General features: G+C 40.1%; 1 protein-coding gene across 1 annotated transcript; it reads right to left on the reverse strand.

Annotated features, from left to right (window-relative positions):
* Positions 1-1,159: 1,159 nt before the first annotated feature.
* On the reverse strand, positions 1,160-10,434 carry ppp1r14d (protein phosphatase 1 regulatory inhibitor subunit 14D). The gene is made up of 4 exons (XM_064326024.1): positions 10,114-10,434; positions 2,661-2,741; positions 2,092-2,124; positions 1,160-1,627 (listed from the first exon to the last, which is right to left on the reverse strand). Exons 1-4 carry the CDS (start codon positions 10,291-10,293, stop codon positions 1,559-1,561), a joined length of 363 nt encoding a protein of 120 aa, XP_064182094.1. The 5' UTR covers positions 10,294-10,434; the 3' UTR covers positions 1,160-1,558.
* Between the last annotated feature and the right edge of the window lie 2,529 nt (positions 10,435-12,963).

A 12,963-nucleotide genomic window follows, 5' to 3' on the forward strand; every position in this document is an offset into this window, starting at 1 on the left:
CCCAGCATTGCTCAGACAGCAGGATTAACGCCGTTAAAAGGATTCTATAAACATTCCCTGTGGCGAAGCGTTAAGTTTCAGCTCATAGAACTGGAGAATAAAGAGCCCACCCCCGGACTTCTGTGGGTGGATAAAGTACACCGAGGTAAAATTCTTCTAAAATTAGGAGCAGTGAGTTGTAGATGCACTGGTGCGCTCCAGTGGACTTTGTACCGCATTCATTTGGGTTCTCTGACCCAACCCTCCAGGACAAAAGGACTGCATAGACTGGTACAATTTTCACATTTGTGATGATGTACAGTATGCTGCTTAATAAATAGAACTTGGAAGCAAATACATATTTTTTGCTACTCAGTTATTACTGTTAAGCAACTTGCTAAGTCATGAAAAAGGAAAAACAAAAATTTTCCCCAATTTTTTCCATAAAATAGGGAAAACGTGGGAATTGATTGGGTAAAGCTGTGTACATGCTGTGTAATCACACTGGCACTGAAGCATGAAACAATCCTGATTGGCTGTGTATTATAATGGAAAGTAGGGAATGACGTGCAGTGAATGGACCCGAAGTGGTGTTAAATCCTGTATGGGCCTTCAGAGACACTTTGATGGCTGAATAGGCATCGGGGAGCAGGCTGGCAGTGGCGTGCGGTGGCTTCTGGAAGCTCGTCCTGTCCTCAGAGGCCCCACGCTGCCCATCTTCCAGCGCTGCTTCCGGCAATACTGTCATTAGGCTTTCACATTGCCAACCGCCCAGAGAGAGAGAGGCCACATGTCAGCTGGCTAATGTCACTTCCATGCATATTCTTCTGGAATAAAGCCACCTCTTGTTAAGATTCAACTTCTTTTATTCCTATTTCTGGATTAGCATGTTACTGTAACATCTGTCACATTTGTTTTATTTGTGGGTATTAGTACTGACCATGGTCTGTATTGTTAAAATTATGTTGCTTTTTTCCAGCCGTTATGTCAATCCAGGCGTGTGGCTATGGGTACTATTCACTGCAGTGGATGTGTGCCGGTAGCAAAGTACAGCAGTATTTTAGTATCTTGGATTTGCATGAAGGCTGATGGATGACTTCAGGTCCAGAGAGGAGAAAAACTGAACTGCCTGGCGGGTTTAGGAGTGAAGCTTTGAGATAAGAATAGCACAGCCAAGCTATTTACTGACATGAAAACCTTCCTTTTTTATTAATACATTGTACAACACTATCCTCAGAACCAAAAAATATATAAATAGGAAACCAAATTTTACATTCTTTCACCGGGTTAAAAAGGTGTTTTGTGTGGGTATTTTAACAGACAAAACAACATACTTTTAAGTCACAAAAAAAATAAAAATCACCTGTGTGGTTGGTGTGGATTCAAAATGCCAAAACTGTCCTTCATGTTCAAAAGTCAGTCCAAACTCGGGCTGCCACATACAGTGCCTTGTTGACCCATTTGTGTGATGAAAGGGAGTCCGGACATCCCGTCATTAGTTCTGTTAACATATGGATGTCCTGGTTCCAAGTGCAGGTGGTGGGGAAGCCTTCACATTGTACGGAACCTGGAGCTTCTCTCATTTCTTCAGTGGCCCTGACATCTTGCGGAGACCCTTCATTCGATACAGCAGCCCGTTGATAAAGTCCTGGGAGAAAGAGAGACCCTGGAGCAGACTGCAGCTTGTGTTTTGGGAGTCTTTTAAGAAGTTTATACGGCAAGTCTGAACCCTATAAGTATATGTAAAGACCACTGTGGAGACGCAGTATTGCCAAATATTTATGGCGTGATGGTCTTTCCCTGTTTTTAGGGGGTCTACCACAAATTTGGAGGGGTTTTGTGCTTCTACATTTGTTTTTCTAATGCTAACTTTGATGTGAGAGAACAATTTCCTTTGGGGGTAAAGAAAGGATTACATTCTATTTTAAGTACCAGCCACATACTGCAGATTTAGCAAGGCATTATTAGGTGTGACATATTACATGCAGTTAAGAATGGCCTTACCATGTCTAACTGACCATTCAAATGTTATAGGTTTATTTCATTCTCAGTGACTCTTTCTGTGAAGACATTTAGAGCCACAGTAAAAGATCTACATATGTGTTTTCTTACCTCTTTTGGCTTGCCACACTCTTGAAGAAGTTCCTGTAAATTAAGGGGGTGTGAACAGGTTGAATTAAAGCAACAATCGTACTTTAACTTAATGGCATAAGACAGTGTGCAGCATCATGACACTGCCCAGACTGTGGTTAAAATTAGTTAACTTATTCCATGTGAATAGGTGAATTAAGTATAAACAACAGAGTGTTTCATGAGTGATTCTGGTCTTTACTTCTTTATTACAGTAACATTCCAGTAGTAAACAGCAATGCACTACCACACCCAAAGCCAAGGACACACGCAACCTTAATACACAGCTCATGTGATTCATTACACCCTTATAGCCAGTGAAATCTGAAAACCCTTTTTTTATTGACATCAATAAATATCCTAAATATTTAGATAAAACTTGGTGAAGTGGTCGTCGAAGGAACCACAAAATAACATTTTAGGACTGATAAAACAACTCAGGGTAGCATTCTAAATTCTTGGGTTCTTATTTGGAATCTATACTAGGGAGATCTTGCCTACAATAAATGTCACATAATCATGCCTGGATTACAATACGGCTGAGAACTCACCTGCAATTTTGATCTTTGCTCTGCGTCTGGAAGCTCCAGTAGCTCGTCTATATCAATCTCTAACTCTGGAATCTCCTCCTCCTGGAGCACAGAAAGAGAAAGGCACAGAATAAAATAAAGATTTGATACTGTAGCACAGCGGGAAGACACATAAATGCACAGCCATTCACACAACATCGGCATTTGTGCTAATGGATAATTGTTAATGGTAATGGTAATGGCAGCCAGATGCATATTGCTGAATTAGGAACACATTTGCATTCATACTGTACCGGAGAGCTGGTTTTTCTCAGTCCTAATCAACAGCCCTGAGTGCCCTTGGGTTTCTCCACTGTACATAACAGCTGCCACTTCAGTTACCAGGATCTTAATGGAACCTTTTAAACTCTTTCAATTTCCAACAATTAAAAGGAGGATTTCATGCGTCTGTACTGACTGAAATTGCAGGTCATACATTGTATGGTACAATAATGAGATCAGACTGTTCTTATAGTGCCTTATGGATGTAATCTATATATTTATTCAGAGTTTGTATTTTGGTCCTCGATTAGCATAGTTGACCTGCACAAGTGTTTCGGTGATGTTGGCATCTATACTTGCTGATCTGGAAATGTTGCTTGCCAGGTGTGGCACTGTGGCACATAATAATCAGGTGAATGCACTTATGTTTCTTCTGCATTGTATATCACTCTGGATAATAGTGTCTGTTAAATTAATATAGTGTCATGTAATGTGTTGACCACTGGCCCAAAGGAAATATGTACATGGTAGCTGGCAGGACATATATTTCTAAATGCTAATTGCAATCCAATACCTTTTGCAGCGGCTTCAGTTGTTGGGTTTTTTATATTGATATATGAGCCTGACCAGGTTGACAAGTCTGGTAATGTGTTTTGCTCATAAATGAACTGTCAGATGCTTCTTCTGGTCTTATGTAAGTAGGGCTCCAAATTAGAGGCAGCAATTCCAGCCAATCATTGGCCTGAAATGTAACCTGCAGTAACCTAATTTCACAAATTGTAACTTTGCAGGCACTCTAGAAAGGAACTGCCTCTGAAGTATCTCTAGTCTAGTGCACTGCTTTACAGTGGCAGCGCAAGGAGAAAAGACAAACAAGCAGAGTCAGATTTCACGGATGATTCGCCCGTAAACAGTTTCCCCAGCTGGCATTTCAAGCCATCGTTAACCGCGAAATCCCCCAGGTTTTAATGATTATTTCATGAGGCTAATGATGCGCAGCTCGGCGCTCCCGGACGCAAATTTTGCGCATCGGAGCGTGGTTCGCGGAAATGGTTGAGTCTCACAGATCCGCTGAAGAGGAGATTATAGAGAGCACAAAAATAGTTTCGACAAGCCTGGTTCTGACAGCTAGTGCGCAGTAAAACCTGCACAATTTGAATTTGAGTGGGCTGCCCGCCCGTCTCATTGCAGACTCGTTTTCCACTGGCTGATTAGCAATATATGATAAGCTCATCTTTTGGTCTTGAATTTCCAAAGCAGCATCAGTGCTTTGTTTGGTCAAGCCTGCTGTAATTAAGAGAACTGAGCAGGAAGTGGGCTGGGCTGTAAAACAACCTCTGGGATGCAACTCAACACACTGGTCAAAACACACAAACAGGCCTGCAGTCAAGAATGTGAAATATTTATGGCACAGAAATAATTTGACCACTACACTACCAATTACAGGAAATATTGCACTATTTGAAAAAAAGTCACCACCTATACAAACTGAAAACAAGACCATCTACATTTAGTAGCACAGAAGCCCACTTCCTTCCAGCAGAATGTTAACTGCTGCAGGAAATTGGGCGGGGGAGGGGGAATTGAGGAAGGAGTGGGCAGCTTACAGTCTCTAGTCAGCAGAATGAGCTGTGACAGATTACTGTAATATTAACCACATCAGCAGGTGTCTTAAAGCCCTGTTAAAATACATGCCCTTTAAAAACTGAATTTTCCACTTGGGTAGACTTATACCTGTTTCCCAGAAGACCCTGCTGCCAGTGTCGACAGGGAGTAAAAGGCATGATCTGCTGTGAGGGTCCCCGTGCCCAATGCCACCACATGATGATTTTTTAGTTGTTTATTTTTTCCTCATGGTAACCTGTCTTTATTTTGAAAATTTGTTTACATAAAATTATTAAACTATTGATTCTATCCCTTTCAGATTGTGCTCCATAAAATTCCATACCATACAGAACACCCTTTCAAAAAGTAGTGGAATAATTATTTTTTTATTAGGGTAGCAGCTATGACATGTGCAAAGTTATGAGTATAACCTGTATCTATACAACACTAAGAATATTTAGGGTTTTCTACAGACCTACAGAAATAATGTGCCATATTAAGATAATTAAAAACTAAAGACAGAAATTGCCATCCTCCCTCATTACAGTACATAAGTGTTGCCATTTCAAAATACAGACATCCCACCAAATCAGCAGGTTTTCAGATTTAAAATATCATTAATAGTTATTAAAAGATTGCGTATAGCTTTAATTAGAAAAAACTAGTTTGAAATCAACCTGCCAGTAATTACTGTATATATCAAAAAACATCAAAGAGAAAAAAAAGGTACTTTTGTACTGCACGTGTGCATTTGAACTTTACAGCATAGATTAGCAAGAGTTCCATCATTCAAACCAAGTGTCTATCATGAAGTTGGTGACAGGAGAAGGTGCTCCCTTTTGTGTAATCAAATTACAGATTTCTCCAAAATTTCTATGATTTTATGACTTTTTTATGATTTACATAATGATGGCACCGATACATTAAGACACTAATTTATGTACGTCAAAATATTATTTATTAACTATGCACAACAATGAAGGCAACCCAAAGGACCCAAATGTTCAGCTCTGATACCTCACCATTCACTGGTAAGGGAAAAAAAATGGAGAGCAAATTATTTTTAAAAATTTAAACGCAAACTCAGCAGGCTAATTTAGTATCTGTAAAATAGAATGTAAATTTGTGCCAGCTCATTTATGATTGGGTATTTCATGAATTCTTTGTTACTTAAATCACCCACAAATCATATCATGTAAGCCTAATTGTAGAAATGCAGGTGGTGACATTGCATGCAATTACTGCACACCTTTGTTGCATATTTAAGGGTACACTTTGCCACTATAGACTCTCCTTAATCTACTTTTCAGCTTAGGGAACAATGAAATTGTATTTCTAACGGATGACATTATGCCAATACATTCATGAATGAATGACTTTGTTGCACCTCTGTGGGTCCCCAAAGCCAAGAATTGCTGTCCATGTGAATGCCTGACTGGAAACATGCTATTGAGAAGTCAGTCATACCTCTATTCATACAAAGATTAATTTAGGTAACATGACCTTAAGTCCCCAGTGACTGTGCTGTGTAGTATGTGCATTGAGTCAAGGTTACAACAACAAATAATTGATGTCAAATATTTACCTTTTGATTCTTGTTTAACAAATATTTATTTAAAAGTTTCATACAATACTCATTTGCTTATTTTTTCACTTTCAATTCAAATATATAGTTTGATATGTACCTGGAGAAGTACATGCTAAGTATTTTGGTAAGAGTTCAACAGAAGTGTCCTGTCTGATTCTGAATGCACACTGACATAGTTTCTTAAACAATAAAATACATGACTGCCTTTTTACATACCACAGGAAGGACAACATCCACTGTTAATGATTTGCCGAAACAGGTTACCTAAAATGGCTTTTAGGTAAATGAAATAGCATAAACGTAGCACTTTGACTTCGATACAAGATTGCAGATATTGTGGACTTTTAAACTGCTTTTGAACATGCAATTATTAAGTGTCATGAAATTGAACATTTTCCTATTAATAACAGTGTTCGCAGGAAATCTCTACATTTGCAAAATCTTGCAGCTTAGTCACTGTGGGGAGTGAGAGATTTTTTCGACTGCGAAAGGTTAATAATATTCTGGGCTCAGCAGGAAAGCTTACCAGGATGCTGTGGTTTTGGAACTCATTTGCTTTGGAATTCAGTGGAGAGTGATTTGCTTAAGTGGCTGCATTACTAATTACATTTCCCTCTTTGCTTTTAAGAGGCCCTGGCTGTACTGTCTGAACATCCAGTAACAGAAAGGTCAGAAGTCACATTCCTAATGAGTATGCCCCCCCCCGGCCCCCATTGTGCACAGTCAAACAGACGGAAACTACTCTGTGTTTAGGCTAATGGCTAGCTCCCAGTCCCAAGAGGCAGAGCCTACTGGACAAATTACTGCATTGACAGATTCCCTCATGAGGATCACAGTTTTAAAATATTGTCTTACAATACAATCATGCATACCATATCTTGGACAGTACTCACACGGTCACAAAACTTTGCTCACACATTTTTCATTGACTTGTGTTACCCACTGTGAACATAAACAAATAAAGCCAAGTGTCTACTTTCTTTTGGCAGAAATATTTTTTCTTCCACCAAAACGTGTAAAGCCATCTACAGCCTCCAGCCCGTAGGAGTATATATGTGCAATATCCTTAAATAATTCAGTCTTTGACATTAATTCAGCCATAAATTCAGCCTTTCAGTCAAGGGAGTGTCTAAAAAAAGCAGACATTTTTGAAGGAGCACAACATACTGTAACCTTTCCCATAGTCTATGCAAAATTCATCATGTGTGCCAATGGCATTACAATATGCACGGTAAAACTATCAGTTCTCCCAGCTTTATCTGGCTTGGACATGTCTCATACGTCCAAGCCAGACACCCAGTCAGCCCGTCACTAGATATCAGCGCGACTTGAAATGGCATGTGGCCTGCGAGTCCTCTTTTCACCCTTGAGTGAATGATACCGGCATTTGTAAACAAGTGCATTGACCCCGAGCAAGCATACAGTGATAAATGTCTTCAGCAAAGTAATCTTTTGGGCACTCCCCAGTCCCCACACTGATTAAACACGAAGATTTCACAAATGTAGAGATTTCCTGCAAGCGCTGTTATCAGTTGGAAAATGTTCAATTTCGTGACACTTAATTGCAGGCTTCAAAGTGATTTAAAAGTCTTCAAAGTGATTTAAAAGACAATATCTGCAATCTTGTATCTAAGTCAAAGTGCTACATTTATGCTGTGCCCCCTCACTGTAATAATATAATTGCTTAGAAATTGTTACATGAATTACAGTGTTATGCTTCAAGGAAAGTTTGCTAATTGTAGCACTGTCTATTTTCAGTAACAGCTTTTATTTTCTGTTCTCTTGTCTCAGTTTGATACGCCACAGTAGCTTTAGAAACAAGGTAATTTAAAATGAATATGGCGAATTCACTTGCACTATCTTGAGAAGACAACAATAGTGAATATATCATATGAATAACTCAAGAGAAAACTGAATATTATACTTTATTTAGAACATTTAGTATTATAATTTCCTAATCTGATTGTGGACAGTCTCCAACAGCATTTTAAAGCAATTTAATGCTCCCTTAGGCTAATCCATGCTGCCACTCAACCATAATCCTCTTACCCCTTATAACACAGATACGAGCAATTTAATTCTCACTGTAGCCTTTCAGGAAAAAGGGGGGGGGGGGGATCACTAATGGCAGTCCATTAAAATGTTGAAACATATCCTCAAAAGGGATAGCTTACCATGAAAAATAGAGAAAAGCTACACTGACAATCAAAGCAGTATGTATGTGTGCAGTCTGACATGATATTTATGTGTCATAGGCATGACTTTTCACGTCAGTCAGGCTGACCTAAATTGTGCTATTGTTTGTCATTCAGAAATACGTATACTCTTTGTTAAACAGGATGCGTGGTGCCTGCCTCTACACCTATCCCAGTATCCCCCTCGTCATTTGTGGATTAGGATCCTGTTGAACCTGTTGAAATGTTTTCTGTTTATGTTCAATGTCTGTTATGGTTTTGCAGATTTCATGGTGGCTCTACCCCTTTTCTGTCATAACACTTGTTCATTTGATTACAGAAACAAGTCTGTGACAGAGCCTGTGGACAAGGGCCGGTTGCATATCTAGAAAATTAAAAATTAACCTTTTCTAAAATACAAGACTCCTTTTTGTGGAAACCAATGAGAAATAATGAATACACAATATCATAGCTTGTGCATTTTTTGAAGTGTTTGCGTTTCTTGGTTATGACTAGGATCTGCAAGTTGTCATAACCCTGTGCAAGCTATAACCATTTTATTCATAATCGTAGGCACTGCATACAGAGCAGAGGCTATCACATACTAACCTTAAGTAGAAAGTCTTAAGCCAGTGCTTATTTTATGGATCTTATGAATGCCATATTTTACCACGATAATACTCCACCCCAGATTTATGAGTGTGGGGAAGTGTGGGGATATCTGCGTAAGCCCCAGCCTCCAGCAAACATCACATTCATCTCCCTCAGCAGTGCTTTAACCAAACACTCCCAATCTATACTGGTGCCAGGGTTCTGTTGCCATGGCATCCCTGGGGAATGGTGCAAAAATGGACAGTGCACATGATATGATTATATTCAATATCAGTGAATGTGCAAACTGGTTTAAAAGGGCTTTGCATTGATGAATGTAAAGATGCATCACCTTATTAGTAATTCAAACACTGTTCATTAGCTTTTAGGAGGCGCAGTAGTTCCTGCAAGCAATTCTTCAGATAGCTTTCCTGCAGAGATTGTAGCACTAAACCTTTCAAGTTGTTGAATCCTCTCAGGCAGCATTGAGCAGAGGAAGAAAAAGAGTCCCCACCCACCTGCTGTGTATGCACCAATCACTGCATTGGAGGGAGGAGCTGGGGGTCGAACGGCAAAGTGTTTTTAGGAATGATGCCTTTTGTACAGGCAGTCTCATCTCATAGTAAATTACATTGGTGGTATTAAAACTAATATAACAATCATAATAATAATTGTAATATGGTTATTGAATATGAAGTATTCAGATTGTGAGGCTTGCTGTGGTTTGTCCAAGGTAAGTAGTCAAAACACAGAGAACTGAGATGAACCTGGTAACAATGCAATATTTCCATGTACTTGGCTGACGAAAACATATCTTCTTTGATGAGAAGAGCTATGAGGCCCTGTTTATATAATTCATTGCATATTGTGGATAGAAGATTGTACTTTTATCAATTTGTTATTCTCTCTCTTCAGGAATCAACAGCAAAAATCATAATACTGTTAAAATTTAAATAAGAAAAAAAACATGTTCCTGCAGTGCTACAATCACTGTGCACAACCAAAGCCCTGTTAGAAGATAACACTTTAGTCAGCACTCGTAGGTGGCTCACTGAATCGACACAAAGTCCCACTCATAAGCAGATGTGTTCACGGGAATAACAGATAAACACCAGAAGCCTACTCTCTCGGTGCTGTCACCAGACTCTCTTTCTCCTTAATGCCTTTAATTATTGACAGAGAGGACCTACGAGCGGTTCCTGGGCTCCGCCGCTCGCTGCTCGCGGTCTCCGTGGGAGCTTCTTGCATGCCTTACCTCACAGTCATACAGCAGGTGCAGCTGCCCGTCGATCCACTCCTCGATGTCCAGCCTCCTCTGCAGGTCCTTGCGGTTGTACTTGACCGTCAGCTTGCCCAGCTTGCGATGGGGGGGCTCCTCGTCCTTGTCAGGGGTTTGGAACACCACCCGGGACTGGGTGCTGGGCTCCGATGCCATGCCTGCCTCGGCCTCCGGGAAGCAGCTGAGGAAACTCTGAAAGCCGTCTCTCTCTCTCCCTCACTCCCTCTCTCTCTCTCTCTCTCTCTCTCTCTCTCTCTCTCCCTCCCTCACTCCCTCTCTCTCTCTCTCCCTCACTCCCTCTATCTCTCCCTCTCTCTCACTCACTCTCTCTCTCCCTCTCTCGCTCACCCTCCCCCTCCCTTGCTCACTGAATCCTTGTTCTCTGTGGAGGATGGTAATGGAAGACGCCAGTGTGTGTGCGCATGTGTGTGTGTGCGCGCGCCGGTGCTCCCTCTGTGTGTGACAGAAAGAGAGCAGAGAGCAATCAAGGAGCTGATAAAGGTAGAGAAAAGGTTGAGAGGGCAGCAATACTAGGACTCAAAAAGCCAAGAATATTGCTCTGTTGGCAGTACTCCCAATCAGAATGCTTGGTCAATACAGCTGACAATAAAAATGCTAGTAAACATATGCCTGTGCACTCAGGAAACCAGATAAGGAGAATTGTAGCTGTGCTCACGAGCCATGTCTATTCAGACCATTAGAGACATATACAAACAAATATCATTTCCACAGTGGCAAATGATCCCTGAGAATGGTTTACACTGCTGCTTCTTCATACGAAATATGAAAAGCTACAGTAAATCTGGCAAAAAATATACTTTGTATTTCTTATATATATCCAGTTTAAAAAATATAAATAAATAAATAAATAAACAAACATTCATTTTGTTCTTCATCCTAGTATCCTGCATTGAAACCCACAATTTCCTCTGTGTGAGACTAATTGAAGGGGCGGAAGTAGCGATGAAACATACTGGATTTGAAATTCATCTTAAAGGACCACTAAGCACAGGCAGTACAGAGAGGGTGCTATTAGTTCTGCAACTTACTCTTCCTTCCCTGCCTAATGGAGTTTTTATTAAGGCTTGATATGATGTGATTATGATGCAAGGTAAGTAATGGACCCAGTCTGGCCATGCTGCACTCAATGACAGACTACTTTGTCCCAGTAAACAATGCAATCTGAAGGAAAAATTTGTAGCTAGCCATATTTCTTGGGCTCATTCATCAATCAGAATTTAGAAGCCACATAGTTGAAAAGCATCACATTATGAGCAGACATTTTCTGTCTACTCTTTGTGGATTTTCATAAAGAGAAGAGTCCTGACTAATAAGGAAGTCACAAGTTTAGAGTTGAGTCATGTACAATCAGTGAGATTTTAGCAGGCATGTATGTGAGTTCTTCAGTGGTTTACATTATAATTTCTCAGGCAACAGACCTAAAGCCAATCATGCATTTACAGGATAATTTGCTACATACATAAGACTGAATTTTGCATCTCAAGCATCAGTTAAACAACGTGGGCAAGTGGAGTCATATGCCTCCTACAAAATTCCAGACCCTGGTAGACTCTTTACCTCGACAAATATGGACCATAGTAGCCGCACATGGTACCAGACCCCTATCAAATTATTTTACATGGGTGTTTCTATTTTTGGTTCATTACCTTTACATTCACATCATCACAAATGAGTTGTTGGTGACTGGTTGTTGCACTGAAAGGGATGTTCATGAGTTAGGTTACTTCTCATACTAAAAAGAAGGAATGAAAATGGCATGCTGGCCCTCCAGTTAGGGAAAGACCAGTATATTTGTAAGTGAGGGGGTCTCTTGTAGCATAGATATGTTCTCATGGTTGGCTTTGAAAGAATCTTTCCTGTATTCTGTTACAAACATGGGGTCCATATTAAAACTGGTGTGAATAATATTTTATCCTGGCACTTATGATTCATCAACAGGGCCTCATAGGTTTTGGGTTTCCCTGACAGTTAAATTAAAATTTTTGCCAAAAAGTAGAAGATGCCATCATCATTTAGCACTTTATAACAGCCATTAGGTGTTTCTTTAATATGCCTTGAACTTAAATAGGCATCCTCAGTTACACTGCAATTAATGATGGATGAGCATTGGTTAGAGGGCTGGGAAGTGAGGTTTGATTGTGAATTTGAAGGTAAACTCCAAAAAAGACAAAAAGAAATTAAAACAATATGTTCCAGCTGGGTCAAACATCAGCACAAACAAAACAACACTGGGCTACAACTATAGTTGTCCATCTTGTACCAAACTACAACAATTGGGACAAGGGAAATAACAAAGGTATACCATAGAGTTTCCACTGATCCTGTTACAAAAACAATAAGACCCCTTTTCTGTTTTGGCAGGGTGATTCAATCAACCTTAGCCCTGCGTGTTCAGCCAGCAATGCACCGTCTGTTACAAACTCTGAATTATTGAGCATCTTTACAGCTCACCTTTCCCAATGAACAAATTCATTCAGCCCATCTCCTGCTCCCGGTTCTGCACCAGTGGCATCCCTGAAAAAGTCCAGGCTGATTAAATATAGCAACAGCCTTGGGATACGCTAAAGGGCGGTCTTCATCGCTGTCCTGAGTGGACCCAGTGGTGTGGATAAACTTGTTTGAGTACCATCGTGCCAGATCTCAACAGCCATCACTGGTTCACTACCTGTCAGGTGCTCTTTAAACAGGGCCTCGACTATGTTCTTGAGACTGTTTTAATCGTCCTTTGATGCTGCTATTTTATTTCTTTATTGATACCATATATATGTGAAATTCCCCTTGCTTTTAATGTTAGTCACAAAAATA

This window comes from Anguilla rostrata, chromosome 1 (genome assembly GCF_018555375.3).
Source record: "Anguilla rostrata isolate EN2019 chromosome 1, ASM1855537v3, whole genome shotgun sequence".
Taxonomy (NCBI): Eukaryota; Metazoa; Chordata; class Actinopteri; order Anguilliformes; family Anguillidae; genus Anguilla; species Anguilla rostrata.

Bases quoted from the DNA above. Each gene is read 5' to 3' on its own strand.
- ppp1r14d (XM_064326024.1), bottom strand. From the start codon at position 10,293: ATGGCATCGGAGCCCAGCACCCAGTCCCGGGTGGTGTTCCAAACCCCT. The intron at 2,742-10,113 runs GTAAGGCATGCA...TCTGTGCTCCAG, and splicing joins ACCTGCTGTATGACTGTGAG to GAGGAGGAGATTCCAGAGTT. The intron at 1,628-2,091 runs GTAAGAAAACAC...TCTTTCTCCCAG, and splicing joins AGTGTGGCAAGCCAAAAGAG to GACTTTATCAACGGGCTGCT.